Genomic DNA, 16,382 nt, shown 5'->3' with positions numbered 1-16,382 from the left:
GCTCAAAAACAGACACACGTTAGTTTTTCGCCTCAGTGCTTATCCACATTTACAAATATTGTATCATTTATTTTTGGTCACTGCCCTTCCCTTTTCTGATAATTATAGTCAAGATTTCTTTAATTTCCCTTGGATTCCCGATGGCTCCACAGTAGACACCATGATCAGCGCATGCGCACTATGGCCACTCAAGTCACTTTCCCGAATCTATTTATAACCTCCGACACAGTAGGGTAAATGACCGAGACGGCTTCGTGCACCGCGACCAAGTGGGAGGGAGAGACCCAAGTCGGTTAGCCCCCAAGAAGGTGACAACTCTCACCAAGTTACCACCCAATGGTTGTCACCCGCTTCGATCTTCGTGCACCTCAGCCCTGGGAACCCATACGATTTCGCCATATTTTGTACGCATCATTGTCGAGAATACAATCAGTACGGTCAGTGGGAAAAAAATACGACGAGAAAAATTCCTAGACAACTTTTCTTCAAACGCCCATCCCGAAGCCGATCCAGTATTTTGTCACATGATACAGTTTTTGTCAGTAAACATTGAAAAAAGCATTTGTTTTAAATGTATAGGTAAACTTAATTAACGGTGTGACGGACGCGCGTGAGGCATGTTTTAATCATGGATGTTCAAACGCTGTGTGGAGTACGCTCATTTTTCTGAAAATACACCAAGTTTGTTTGAGAATACTCGAAGTGCAAAACAGGGGTTTCCAGGTCTGCAAGAAGAACATGAATAAAACAAAAGGAGAAGAAACTAGGGAACAAGAACTTATACAAAGAACCCTGGTCTGTATACTTTCTTATCAGACAGAGAAAGGCAAGGCTGCACTTAAAACAATTAGGACAAACACTGCAAGAGGCTAGATAATATATATTGCCCTCTTGTCACTAAAGCAGTCATGATCATCATCAAGTCACATACATAAATACCTTCAGGTAATAAGGTCAAAGTTCAAGCTGATCTTACAGCATCAATGATAACACATGTGTACATGTTAATCAACTCTGTAAAGTTGAATAATCTAAAGTATTCCTATATCATTACATTGCTGAGAGCCTATCTTTGACGAGCTAAGCTTATCTTTCCTTCACAGAAAAAACCAAACAAACACACAAACATAAAGATCACATAAACACATCAGTTACCTAACCTCTTCACTGCAACTGCCCAACACAATCCACCCAACATGATTCCAACCAGCAATTTCACCTCTACAAACAAACTTTTTTTGATCGCATAATGCAAAACACTTAAAAAAATCTAAAGGTAAGTTTTATCTGAATATAAGGCACCGTACCCTAAAGAATCCAACATAAGGCATCCGTGCAAACAGGCGTTTTCCGTTCTCCTCTGCGGCTTCCAGTAGATTGGCGCTCATCAGTTCAATGTTCTGAGAACTGTCGTAAAGAAATCCGTTGTATTCCACACTCTGAAACAGACGCAATTTCATGTCAGGATAGAGCACCTTGAATCTTTCTACATGTATCAATAATTTGGGTCATTTTAGGAATCCTGGTTAAAAAAAAAGCGGGTCTTCAAAAATTACAAACTCAGCCTTGACACATTCATGAGCTAAAAACCATAAAGCAGGCATCCCTCTTTCAGTATTAATTCAGAAATTTGCTGGGCCTGCTTCTTCCCATGGAGAATTTTCACATGTCAATTCATATGAAATGTCCAGAAAAGTGTCACTCTATGCTCTGTCCTGCATGCACAAGTCTGTTTATTCAAATCATAAGATTATAGCTGCACATGCTGGTGTCCAGACACTGACAAACTGAGCCTGTCTAGAAAGTCAAATCTAGAGACGAACCTCCATTTTAATTCTTTACAAACAACTTTCTGGTTATCAATATCATTCATCATCATTTAGTTTTGAACACAAACTTAATCTGTATCTCTCGACAAACAACTTTCTGGTTGCAATTTAGGCTTGAAGACACACAGGCTTTACCTTTACGTTTACAATTTCCTATGGTCCTGTGAGGTTACCGTGAGCTGCCATACAGTACAGTGAGCTGCCATACAGTACAGTGAGCTGCCATACAGTACCGTGAGCTGCCATACAGTACGGTGAGCTGCCATACAGTACAGTGAGCTGCCATACAGTACAGTGAGCTGCCATACAGTACAGTGAGCTGCCATACAGTACAGTGAGCTGCCATACAGTACAGTGAGCTGCCATACAGTACGGTGAGCTGCCATACAGTACAGTGAGCTGCCATACAGTACAGTGAGCTGCCATACTGTATAGTGAGCTGCCATACAGTACAGTGAGCTGCCATACAGTACGGTGAGCTGCCATACAGTACAGTGAGCTGCCATACTGTATAGTGAGCTGCCATACAGTACGGTGAGCTGCCATACTGTACAGTGAGCTGCCATACAGTACAGTGAGCTGCCATACAGTACAGTGAGCTGCCATACTGTACAGTGAGCTGCCATACAGTACAGTGAGCTGCCATACAGTACAGTGAGCTGCCATACTGTTTAGTGAGCTGCCATACAGTACAGTGAGCTGCCATACTGTACAGTGAGCTGCCATACAGTACAGTGAGCTGCCATACTGTATAGTGAGCTGCCATACAGTACAGTGAGCTGCCATACTGTACAGTGAGCTGCCATACAGTACGGTGAGCTGCCATACAGTACAGTGAGCTGCCATACAGTATAGTGAGCTGCCATACAGTACAGTGAGCTGCCATACAGTACAGTGAGCTGCCATACAGTATAGTGAGCTGCCATACTGTACAGTGAGCTGCCATACAGTACAGTGAGCTGCCATACAGTATAGTGAGCTGCCATACTGTACGGTGAGCTGCCATACAGTACGGTGAGCTGCCACACTGTACAGTGAGCTGCCATACAGTACAGTGAGCTGCCATACAGTACGGTGAGCTGCCATACAGTACGGTGAGCTGCCATACTGTACAGTGAGCTGCCATACTGTACAGTGAGCTGCCATACAGTACAGTGAGCTGCCATACAGTACAGTGAGCTGCCATACAGTACGGTGAGCTGCAATACAGTACAGTGAGCTGCCATACAGTACAGTGAGCTGCCATACAGTACAGTGAGCTGCCATACAGTACAGTGAGCTGCCATACAGTACAGTGACCTGCCATACAGTAGAGTGAGCTGCCATACAGTATAGTGAGCTGCCATACAGTACGGTGAGCTGCCATACAGTACAGTGAGCTGCCATACAGTATAGTGAGCTGCCATACAGTACAGTGAGCTGCCATACAGTACGGTGAGCTGCCATACAGTACAGTGAGCTGCCATACAGTACGGTGAGCTGCCATACAGTACAGTGAGCTGCCATACAGTATAGTGAGCTGCCATACTGTACAGTGAGCTGCCATACAGTACAGTGAGCTGCCATACAGTACGGTGAGCTGCCATACAGTATAGTGAGCTGCCATACTGTACAGTGAGCTGCCATACAGTACAGTGAGCTGCCATACAGTATAGTGAGCTGCCATACTGTACGGTGAGCTGCCATACTGTACGGTGAGCTGCCATACAGTACAATGAGCTGCCATACTGTACAGTGAGCTGCCATACAGTACAGTGAGCTGCCATACAGTACGGTGAGCTGCCATACAGTACGGTGAGCTGCCATACAGTACGGTGAGCTGCCATACTGTACAGTGAGCTGCCATACAGTACAGTGAGCTGCCATACAGTACAGTGAGCTGCCATACAGTACAGTGAGCTGCCATACAGTATAGTGAGCTGCCATACAGTACAGTGAGCTGCCATACAGTACAGTGAGCTGCTATACAGTACGGTGAGCTGCCATACAGTACAGTGAGCTGCCATACAGTATAGTGAGCTGCCATACAGTACGGTGAGCTGCCATACAGTACAGTGAGCTGCCATACAGTATAGTGAGCTGCCATACACTATGCAGCTACCCATAATTTTGTTTTCCTCTTGCATGCATGTATTCGTGTTTCCAAGGCCCTGAGACTTTCGCTTTGAACTTGGGTTCTTTATTGTGTGCATGCGTGCACACAGGGGTGCTAGGACAGCGAAGAGAGTCTGCCAAAAGTTGACCTTGAGAAATAAATCCCTCGCCAAAAGTGGGTATCGAACTCACGCCGATAGCGACAACTGGTCTTGAAGCCAGCTCCGCTACCAACTGAGCTATTTCCCCACGCAAACACACATAGCTTTATTCCCCACCCAAACACACATTTCTTTATTCCCCACCCAAACACACATTTCTTTATGCAGCAATTAGGTAATCTTGAATTGACCACTTATGCTGTATGCACTGCCACACACATTCATACAGTTACGACAGCCACATGACTCACCCTGTACATCCGACCAGCCACTTGAGACACGGCACACTTCCACTTCCCTCGCTGTCCACTCCACCGCCTCACGTTGGGTAACGTGGGCTGGTTCAGCTCTTGACAAATCTACAAGCACAATTTCGTTTTCATAAGCTGAAGCCTCAATTAATTAAAATACAGTGGAACACCCCTTTAAAAAAAAACAATTCAAGACTTTCTCCTTTTTTTTTTTAAAGATTTTCTGTTCATAACCTCTGGCTCTGTAAATTTACCCCAATTTTAAGACTCCCTAATTTTTTTTTAAGACCTGAATTTCTCAGATTTCTGGAGTTCTTAAAATGGGGGTTCCACTGTACTCGCATAACTCTCACATACTCTTGTATTTTGAAGCGCTTACGTCCCTTTGTTTCTCAGATCTTAAAATAGCACTCTGCCTCATTGGATTAAGATTGTCAAATTATTAAACACCATTAGAACTATCAAAGCTACTTACATTTGATGGGACTTGCTCCTTGGTAAACCATCAGTATCAGATTATTAAACACCATTAGAACTATCAAAGCTACTTACATGTGATGGGACTTGCTCCTTGCTAAACCATCAGTATCAGATTATTAAACACCATTGGAACTATCAAAGCTACTTACATGTGATAGGACTTGCTCCTTGCTAAACCATCAGTATCAGGAAAACCAAGTGGACAATATTTCATCTCCACATGCTTTTTAGCTTCTCCACTTACAAAAAAGTACGGCTTTTGGAAGTACGGCTTTTGGAAGCAAAAGCTTTTCCTTCCAAGGTAAGTGGAAATAAGTGGATAAGTGGAAATTTGTGTTCTTTCCTTGGTGCATCTAAACTACAGGACAGGAACATCAGATTAAAGTCTCAAACTCAAGAGTCAAAGGCTAGTCGGTCAACATTTCAAAATTTTCAATTTCATTAACCGACGATACTTGATAGTGATACACTAAGATAAAAAAATAAAAAAATAGGCTGGATCATTCCCTTGCACATTTAACATAACAAAGCTGAGGTAAAGTATAAGTAAAGTACATGCACTATACAAACATTACCTCTTCCAGGGCCTTGTCATGTGACAGCTCCTGAACAGCTACTATACCAAAGCTGCAAAGAAACATGACCATTTTTTTTTTAGTTTCATGGAATCAAATGTAGCCATTAACTTGATTAAGCTGCAAATTAACATGTGTGGCAGGACCTAGTCGGCTAGTGCGAAACTAAAGTGGAAGAAAGCATCCAGAAAGCAACAGAATAATATAAATAAATATGCAGTCCTGTCAATGCAATTGGTAGTGTTACAAACCATGCGATTCACACACACACACACAGACCGTGACACACACAATGTTGTTAAGATGTATACTGTACAGAAACTGATAGAAGAATGTGATGCAAGTCAGGACAGCACTATTGCAAATTTTGCATGTCAGCATGACATTTAACAATTCTGCAACATTAACAGCTTTTGGTTGGAGCGACCACAATGACAGTTGACACACCTTAATTCAAGTTCCAAAGAAAGAAACCCAGCACTCACACTAGCTGTACAGATAAAATGAACCAAACATTTTACACTTTTGAAATGTCATTCACCCCAGTTTTAACATTACTTGTTATTTGCAGTTTCCTAGAGGCATTCTCCCTTTATGCAGCTCTAGCTTTCTAAACTTTATGTCACCACAACCTATCATTACATGTCGACCTTGAAAAGACTTTTTGAATGACACTAGTCAGGGCAATAGTATTATGTTGCACACATGTATTTGAAGATAATTACCTGCCCAAGTTTGTGGAACAGGGTTGGCAGTGGTGGAGGACAGACAACTCGATTTATTTTTCAGTCCTTTTCAATTTTTCTTCCTTCTAGTTCTAATCTTTCCTTCGTTCTTTTAATTTTCTATCTTCCTCTTCAATGCCTGCATTATTTCCTTCTTCTTTTTCTGGGTTCTTGATGTTTTTGTTTTGTTTTGCTTTTGTGCGCTTCATTTCTTCATCTTTTTCTTTTTTGACATTTTATACACAGAGTAAGTGTGTGGAGCTTGTGAGGAAACTGATACCCATTTCATACAAAAAAGCAACACTCCTAACCCTAGCACAGTTAGACACTTAAAGCTGGCTGAAAGTTGAAACTCAGCAGACCACACCTCACCGCACACACAGCTTCACAACCCTAATATGAAAGTTAATGTTGAAAGCTTTCCACTCTCTTGAATGGGAATGAAGGGCGTGTGAATGGACTGTGAAAAATATAATGCAAATTTCTGCACTGGTTTTCAAATTCAAAAGAAATCTGTAACTGTAGGTGTGTCAATGATATTTTTTCACCCTAGTTCACTCACTCACAAAGCCAGCTACATTGATTTAATGTCATCAATAGTTCGCAAGTGTGCATACGTGTGACAAAACTTTTTTTTAATTTAAAAATAAATAAATATGACTTTGTGTACAAATACCCCATGCTCATGGGGATTCTAACTTCTGAAAATCAATACGTACTAATGTCAGATGCTGTTATTGTTAAACAGCAATGTTCAGTATTGTACTATCTTACAAGAAACAACTGTCGACTAACCAAACCCAAACATTCATCTTTTCTTTGACAAGGCTAATTAGTGCCTAATTGTTAGAATGCTACCTGTAGCTATGCGATGTTTCCCATTAGGACAGACATAAATAAAATTGTGCTTGTTACCTAATGATAAGGTCTGTAAGACAGCTGGTAATACAATTGCTCACCTCAATTTAATATCCATGACAGATAGAGAAAAGCGTCTTTGGTGTCATATATAACTTATAAGTTACACTAATTACAGAAGACCTCCCGCTAACGAACGCTAAACAGAGATTTACCTAGCAGATTAATTTCCGCCTTTCGTCTCATTATTTCTTCTATTTCTTGCCCTATCCAATTTCCAATGACCTCTGTGTTCGAAAACACTCACTCCCAACAGTAGCAGTCATACTGTACAATTCCCCTGATTTCACTCAGGCTCCCAGCTCTCAAAAGACCTTACTTTCTCAGACTTTCTCTTGAAAACCTCTGCAAATTTACCCCAATTTTAAGGCTCCCTTAGACCCTGCTTTTGAAAACCCTACTTTCGAAAACCAAGATTTAAAACACAAATTGTTAGGTTGTAGAAGGGGGGCTACCACTGTAAATTGTAACGCAAGCCAACCCAGACCTGCAAACCCTCGTGAAGCCTCAAGTGTAGCAATTTAGAGTTTGGGGGGATTTCAGCACAGCAAATGCTGTTTAACTAAGTGTAGCATTTTCTCAAATTTATTCCCAAATCCGCATTTATGCCACCTTGCACAAGTCAGACACTTTTAAGAAAAGCTTTGTGAGAATGCAGGAACATAAAACGCAGTGCCATTTTTCAGTATACTGATATTTTATGACCCACTTTGGAGACAAGGAGCGGGAAGCAGAAATGAGTACTGTACCAGGACTCACAAAAAAGAGGGAACTGTTGCATGCTTGTGATAATTTGTTTAAGCGTAGCAATCTTTATTGGCGTAGCAATTGCTCTTAATTTCAGCAAAGCAGTTGGCAGCACTGCTTACTTTCTCAGTCATTCTGTTGAATACCTCTGCAAATTTACCAAGACTTTAAGACCCCTTAAGTCCCTGCTTTTGAAAACCCAGATTTTTTTTACTTTGGCTGTAGAAAGAGACTACCACTGTAACGCAAACCATACCCCCCCCCTTCCCCCCCCCCCCCCCCCCCCCCCACTAGCAAGCTTACCAGCTTACCCGTTTTCAAGGATGGACATGCACACAACATCCTTCACGCCAGGATTGCTGACTTTGTCCAACGAGCACTGTTCCAGATTCCATGAAGCCACCCGAACCACCCGGCGGTTCTTGTGCCGAAAGTTAAACGGTTCAGAGAGTTGCGGTCGTTTCGGAACCTCCGCCAGGGGGCCGAGAATCGTAAGCAGATTTTCTATGGAAGTCATTGATCGTCGCTGGTAATCGCTCAGAGGTGTGGGGTTGGACGGCAAGACCGAAGAGGCATCCCCTGAGTCTTCGGGTGTTTTTCCGTTGGGTATGATGGGGTAGCTCCTGGGACCAGGGAGCGACGGTGAGAGGGGGACGGGAAGGGTGTCAGGAGAAGAAGAGTCTATACAGAGGTAAGGTCGTATTGCACTGAGAATTCCGCCACCGATGCCTTTCACTTTGACTAGATCGTCCAGGGATTTGTAGGGCCCGTTCTTTTCCCTGTACGTCACAATGTTCTCGGCCAAGTTCATGCCCAAGCCTTTGATCTTGATCAGCTGGAACATGTTGGCGGAGTTCACGTTCACCAGGGTCTGAGAGTTCGAACCTTTCCCGTTCTTTGACTCTCGCACACTGTCTCCGTCCACTCGACTCCCATGGAGGGAGCCGTCTCGAGACGCCGGCCCGTTGTTGCGAATCCCGATGGTGATGTCACAGCGGATCCTCCCCAGTTTCTCTGCACCCACTCCAGACACTAAAGCGAGGTCCTCGACTCTGCGATATCCCCCGATCTGACGTCGGTAATCGATGATATTTTTGGCAATGGCGCGGTTGATGCCAGGAAGAGTCATTAGCTCCTCCTCCGTGGCCGAGTTGATGTTGACAAAACTTTGCGACTCGCTTTCATCTTCGATGATAGAGAGGTTAAAGGTGGCACTGAGGTTACGACGGTGACCTTTAAACTTGGACCCCTTCAGGCCGCCATTTTCTTTGGGTTCGTCATGGTGGTGGCGAGGTATGAAGCAGCCATTCACACCACCCATTGTTCTTTTCAATTAATTAGGCTAGGATTTCAACCACACTTATGAAAACAAAAGGATTCAAGCTGTGTCAGATAATATGACCTCCCAGTCTTTGCACTGTTTTTGCTTGACTTCATGACTGATTGCTTGTTCACATGATCAAACTAGTTTTAAGACGACTACTTCCTGTACATTACTAATGGCGAGACACGTGCAGTCACTCTTGCTGATGCTACCTCCTTGCCAGCACGAATACCATTGTTTAGTTTCCTTATCACATCCTGCAACAGAAGAAAATAAAATAAAATGTTGAAGTTGAACAGAAAACAAAAACAAAACAAAACAAAAAAATAACAAGGATTGCCAAAGTTAATTTGATTTGCATGCATGCTCTCTCTCTCTCAGTGCACCTTATAAATCTCTCTCTGTCTCTGTCTCTGTCTCTCTGTCTCTGTCTCTGTCTCTCTCTCTCTCTCTCTCTCTCTCTCTCTCTCTCTCTCTCTCTCTCTCTCTGTGTCTCTCTCTCTGTCTCTCTCTCTCTCTCTCTCTCTCTCTCTCTCTCTCTCTCTCTCTCTCTCTCTCTCTCTCTCTCTCAGATACACAATACAAACCAAAGGGGAAAAAAAATCCTGAACAGATATATATATTCAAAGAACAACATGAGATTCACAGTCATTAACAGAGAGGCACTTACTATTCTGTCACACTCACAGTGTCAGGAAATCCTTCATCTTTCTCCGTTCATGAAAATTCCAGATCACTGTCACACACTTTAATACTGAATGCTTAACACTAAACAGTGGAAAAAATCTTTTCTGACACTCAGTTACTAAGTAACAGTAAACGAGCATAACCGCAGTTACCATAAAACTAATTCTGATTTCTGGACGACTATGCGGTAACCATGTAAGCACACACTAGCTGACTCCTGAATCCTATCAAAGAATGCAACCACAAAGGTTGGACTGGAACTAGTGGGGTGACATGACGACCCCTATCACCTGGGGAAAAAAAGCTGATAAAAGTTGTAGTAGTACATCAGCTGAGGCAAAAAGGCTCCCAGATTACATTGTAAGAACACTGTCAGTCAAGAAAAACTGGAGTGGAGCACTTTTCAAGCACCAACATGGAGTCGGATCAGACCACGTCATGATTTAGAACCAGGAAAGGTGGTAAAACTCCAATTTCCAAATGCGAAAGATATATATATACTCATACAATTATATCATATAGACAAACAGACAGATAGCCTCGGTACTGCTTCTTCTGTCACGGGTTACTTGCGCTGATGGGGTCTATGTCGACCAAAAGAGTGGGATTCCCTGTAGGTGGAGTTCCTGGAGGGGGATAATCCATGTATACAGGGAATACCACAGGATTTAGTTCCTGTAGCGTGTCGCTGATATCGCTGAAAGTCACGTGATGCTTGGCGACATCGGTAGAATTTGATGTTTTTCAATCTTTTTTGATATTTCTTAGAAATGCGAGTATGGTTTGCAAGTTTTATTGAAAAACTCCACCCTGTGGGATTCCCTGTATACAGGGAATCCCCCTCCAGGAACTCCACCTACAGGGAATCCCACTCTTTTGGTCGACATAGACCCCATCAGCGTTACTTGCAAGATCAGTTAATCGATCAGAACACAGCAATTCGTTTGTTAATTACTCAACCGTGGGCGTTATTTAATTAGTCAGTGTGCAATCCGACGTGACAGTTGCGTTCGATCGGGAACATGAATCTTACACAAACAAAACCACACTTGCTGTGTATATATATCTATGCAGCAAGAGCAACACTTGTGTACTAGATCAATGCTGTTACGATGAACAGCACAACCTGGCACCTCACTCAGTAACTGAAGCAACCACTGGGAACACCTGTCACTACATGTACCAGAAAATTGTTCAATCACAAATCACACCTGCCACTAAGCTTCCAAACGCCAAGTTAAGCCAAGCACATTACGGAGTAGAGCAAATTGAGCCTCTGACAGCTGTGACAAAGAAAATCTTATTCTAGGTCAAACTCAAAGTGCACAAAGAATTTGCAATTAGGAAACCACACAGGAAACCAGCAGCACTCCACTTCTGAAGAACACTGTCACTTGAACCTTGTACTAATGACAGCGGATAAATTGACCAAACCCACATGAAGTGCATGACGAGGAAACTGTCTTATTTGAGATTTATTCCATGGCTGCCAACCTTATAACTATGAAATTCCTGTGGGAGTCGGGGGGGCAGCAGGCCCCCGGCGGGGTCCAGGGGCACCACCCTCGGTCGGGGCATGGGGCAACGCTCCCACAAGCTGAAGATCTTTTGTAAACTATAGTGCCAAAAACCTCACTTTAGCCTTTGGTTTTTGATCTTTTTGTTGTTTTCGGCAGCATTTTTAGAAGGCCAAAACCAGAAAGAAGCAGAACTTATTTTCCGTACTTGCGTACATCGACTTAGCTGGTCTCGGTTTACCAGAGCGTTTTCCCCTGGTTTCGCCCCCAAAAAACAGGCTGCTTTCACAAATTATTTTAGAAAATTTTCTTTTCAGGAAAATCGAACAAATTTCGGGATTTCTGGACGGATTTCAAACATCGGGAGATTCCCGAAAAATTAGGGAGGGTTGGCAATTATGTTATTCATTCATCCTCGAAAAAGTTTATCTCTGTAACTTGTAAACTGTGTATTACACATCTCAGAGTGTCCAAAATAGTCATGGATGTGATCAGCAGTTATTTAGAAAATTAATACGATTCTACCAGTACCACTGAGCAATACTGATAACATCCCAAGTTGAAGCCCTAATTTAGATGCTGACAGCTTCCTGATTCAGGCTTTAAGTTTATTAGTACTGGACAACTGCCACAGTACATGTGATGTAGCATGTTCTCCCTGCTGAAGTCATCCACACACGAAAATATTCTTTTGTATCATATCTAGGCCACACACAAAATGATGTGGTAAACTGTAACACAAACCCCATATTTTCCCATGCCAACGCTTAACTTTTTGGGGGTTAACACACACAGATAAACACAGAGACACACACAACAAAGAAAGAAGTCCAACTGGCCGCAACACTCACTGAAGCATGACTAAATTTATCTTAAAAAAAAGAAGAAATAAGTTACCTACATACCTACCCTATTTTTATTTACTTCTTTATTTTCTTTCTTTTTTTAAGCCTGTTGGGACTAACCATTACTTTTTTTCTCATCATAATATCAATCCATTGTCTGACAAAGATTACAAACAGTCCGTCACAAAATGTATGTAGTGTTTGCTATCTATATTAAAATAAATGACCCAAGAGTCCGACTGGATAGTTCATTAATGAATTAGCACTGTACGTAGTACATGTTACCATGTATCCCTAAATTCTAATCAAAGTCAAAGGTAAATCATGACAGAGTACAACAGTGTCAATGTACAAATTAGTGCACCACATTCTCACAGTAACATTCACTCACTGATACTGATAGTGATAGTGACTGCGTCAGCAAATTATGTCACCGTCACAGAATGCTGCAATCTGTTTATTAAAGCTCTCACCAGAGAAAACCCTAAAGCTTGCTAAAGGTTACAGTAATACTTTACCGACTACCTTAGTTCAACACATAAAAGTAATCTGAGGTAGCCCTGAAAGTCCAACAAATTGTGTACTCGCCTTTGGCTAGTGATTCTGAAAATGTACTAGCCAGAGAGCAAACTTTACTAGCCAAACCAACAATTTGTTTCAGCAACTTTACTCGCATTTGGCGAGTAGATGAACATTTCTACTCGCCAGTTACATGTTTCTACTCGCCATGGCGAGTGAAATACTCGCCACTTTCAGGCCTGTGAGGCTGACGAGCGGCTGAACCTGAAAAACAATTACCTCTTTATTCATAAATTATTGCTTAATCAATGTCCATTCTTCGCACTGGCTCGACACACAAGTGCACCATTTCAGAGATACTGTATGTAATACAGATTGATAACCAATCACCCAAACTTTAACTTTGTCATTGACCATGTCAATTTTGTGCAGTAAATGTACAACACAATGTCTCTTTGTTTCATACTGGTTGACCACTTCATAGCTGAATTCAAAACAAACTCATAAATTTGGTCTGGCATTCACAGTGAATGAACAGGAGTGATGAAAACATGGGTAAATAATTGTGAGTGTGACTGTGAATAGCAATGTTCAGTCTACTCTTATTGTTATTCCAGTTTCACAAAGGATTGTTTAGATCAGACTCTGAAAGCATGTACCTCATTTGGGGTTCCGCAACACTGATCACAAGAGTTGAGCATCAAGCCATCCAAGGAAGACAAGAAAGACCTCATGTGGTAACACAGGCAGTGTGGACATTCCATTCCGCTACTTCCCCTCATTTATTTACACTCTCCATCACAGCAAGCCCAACCATCAGAGTCAGATCATGTTTGGGGCGGGGATATAGCTCAGTTGGTAGCGCGCTGGATTTGTATCCAGCATATGGTAAATAATGGTTGGCCGCTGTCAGCGTGAGTTCGTCCCCACGTTCGGCGAGAGATTTATTTCTCAGAGTCAACTTTGTGTGCAGACTCTCCTCGGTGTCCGAACACCCCCGGGTGTACACGCAAGCACAAGACCAAGTGCGCACGAAAAAGATCCTGTAAAGTGTAATCCATGTCAGAGTTTGGTGGGTTATAGAAACACGAAAATACCCAGCATGCTTCCTCCGAAAACGGCGTATGGCTGCCTAAATGGCGGGGTAAAAAACGGTCATACACGTAAAACTCCACTCGTGCAAAAAACACGAGTGTACGGGGGAGTTTCAGCCCACGAACGCAGAAGAAGAAGAAGAAGATCATGTTTGTCAAAACGGTCCAATCTGAAAGCCAGTCAAAGTGAAAACAAAAGGCCACAGTGACACCGACAGAAGTTGTCTTAAAATAAGTCTTAAGTCCTTCTCTGTGCCAAATATTGTAAACTACCAACGACGGTAAACTACATATATGCAGCTGTGACTGGTATTCCATCACATATCACACATATGTATACGGACAGACACACACTGAATCAGTGAATGACTGATGTATACACGTTTGTTAACATGATACAGCGGAAAATTCTAAACTCAGAATGGCACTGTATCGCTCGACATGCTAATGGCATGCTTCTTCAGATAAAAAGGTTTGCGATGACATGCCCATGAACCGGGCCCTCTAACCCGCTAGCGGCTGTGTGCCTTTGCCTTATATTTCATAATGTCCTATTAGAATTTGGTTGAGGGCGTAAAATGACCCATCATCTTTTCTCCTTGACTGAACCCTGCTGAGAAAGAGAACAGGTGAGATTTTACATGACTATGAGTGGGGTGGGGTTCACTCTTCATTGGCAGTGGTGTCTCTCTCTCTCTCTCTTTCACACTCTCATAAACACCTACATCAAAGCATGTTAGTGTACTTTTTAGTAAACATGTGCATAAATACTGAGTTTGTGTGTGAACTACCACTACCAGCATGTTCAATTTTACCAGAAACTATTTTGTTCAAACTCAAAGTCAAAGAAACTGGTGTACAAACATGTGTGATAAAAAAAAAAATGCGAACATAAAAGTAAACCAAATTCTGAATGGAAATATTCACGAGTCTCTATAATTATTATAAAATACCTGGCTGTAAAGGATTTTTTTTACTGTAAAAGCCTGTGTTTGTGTTACAGTGAACTCACATACACAGCTAATTATTTCCTATTATTATTAATCATATGATTCCCAAATATAGAAGGCTTTGTTTTGGTGTTAAGGCCAAAAAAAATAATAGGTGTGGTTACGGTAACATAGCCAAAAAAAATAGGGTAGGTAGGTAGGCAATCACTTTTTTTTTTTTTAAACTTTTTTTTCTAATGTGTACAAATTAGTGTGCGACTCGGGCGCTTTCACTCTCATTGCGTTTTTTGCACTATTTTTTTGTTTTTTGTTGACAAATGTAATAAAAAGTTATAGGATCGGCTCCTAAAAATAGGGTAGGTCGGGTTACCCTAACCACACCTTTTTTTTTTTAGGCCTAACTCAGTAACTGTTATGCCAACATGTATAATACATTTATTGTTGCATAAATATATTTAATCCCTAATGAGAAATTGTAAACAGTCCATCTCACTCTCAGTCGCTTTTTTTGGTCTCAAGTCCGGTGAAGAAGGTTGGGTTTACTTTCAGTTTTACTGTTTATAAGGTATACAGTGAAACTGGTATCTAAAATATTTAACAAGAAATAGCCTATAATACATGTATTTATATTTATTCAACAGACTACTGGTCTGAATCTGGGAACGTTCACTACTCTACTCTCTCTGTTTTAGACTTTTCATTCACATTTCAGTCTGTTCAGCAGTGCTTGAGTTGAAGACTGAAGAGTGAAAACAAACCGAAGTTGAACCCAAACATATTATAACATAACAAGGGTCTGCAAAGTCCAGTTTCCTTTATAATCATCAAGGGAGTGACGACTAAAATTCTCGTCAACTATATATACAAAGGCGTGGTAAACATTTTGACTCACAAAAAACGCCTACATGAAAAGCTATCTTTGTGCCAGTTGTGTGGTTTTTGACTGTACTGAAACCACTTGCCGACTTGGCGAAGTTATATTTTTAGTTGTCAGTATCGCTTTCAAGAAAAACAAGTGTCTCACCTTGAAGAAAAATGACAAAATCAAATATCTCACCTCTTTAGAATCACCAGCAATGTTACCGAAAAGCTACTTTCCATCCACCTGCTGTCGAAATCTCACTTATTATCACCCATCATCGGCGAAAAGATCTCTTTCGCATCTCTCTCACTCGGCAGTCAGCCGACTGGAAGTTGTGTGAAGGTCGAAATGCGCATGCGTAGCATGAACGGAAATCACCCCCACCATCAGAAATAGGAAATCACAGTCTGAAATGATGACCCAGGAGAAGAAAAAAATACCGTCAATTTATTGTCTTCACCTAACAAAAATTAATCAGCCATACAAGAGAAAGGCACTCTTTCAGTGTTTTTCAAACACACACACACACACACACACACACATCCACACACACACACACACACACACACACACACACACACACACTGACACACAACCGCCACACATACACGCACTGCGCACAATGAGCATAGTGTCAAAGCGCTGAAACAACATATATATGAATATATTTTTAAGCTTAAAGGAAAAGTCCAAGGTTTAGGGTCACTTTTGATATGTTGACCCTCTTAATTCATCAACCACAAATGCGTGTGTAAAAATGAACACAGAAGTCCAACAAGTCGCGTAAGGTGAAATTAGGGGAAG

General features: G+C 41.8%; 1 protein-coding gene across 1 annotated transcript in view; it reads right to left on the bottom strand.

Annotated features, from left to right (window-relative positions):
• The window catches only part of LOC138960601 (endonuclease/exonuclease/phosphatase family domain-containing protein 1-like), a 28,204-nt gene extending 12,295 nt beyond the window's left edge, over positions 1–15,909 (bottom strand). Inside the window, exons 1-5 of the mRNA XM_070332411.1 lie at positions 15,774–15,909; positions 8,092–9,361; positions 5,391–5,442; positions 4,336–4,443; positions 1,308–1,439 (exon numbers count right to left, since the gene is read on the bottom strand). Coding sequence (XP_070188512.1) covers positions 1,308–1,439; positions 4,336–4,443; positions 5,391–5,442; positions 8,092–9,101 — 1,302 coding nt within the window. The 5' untranslated portion in view covers positions 9,102–9,361; positions 15,774–15,909. The remainder of the gene's footprint in view (positions 1–1,307; positions 1,440–4,335; positions 4,444–5,390; positions 5,443–8,091; positions 9,362–15,773) is intronic.
• Between the last annotated feature and the right edge of the window lie 473 nt (positions 15,910–16,382).

The sequence above is a fragment of the Littorina saxatilis genome, linkage group LG1 (genome assembly GCF_037325665.1).
Source record: "Littorina saxatilis isolate snail1 linkage group LG1, US_GU_Lsax_2.0, whole genome shotgun sequence".
In the NCBI taxonomy this organism is placed as follows: domain Eukaryota; kingdom Metazoa; phylum Mollusca; class Gastropoda; order Littorinimorpha; family Littorinidae; genus Littorina; species Littorina saxatilis.
This window is presented reverse-complemented; position numbering and strand designations above follow the sequence as displayed.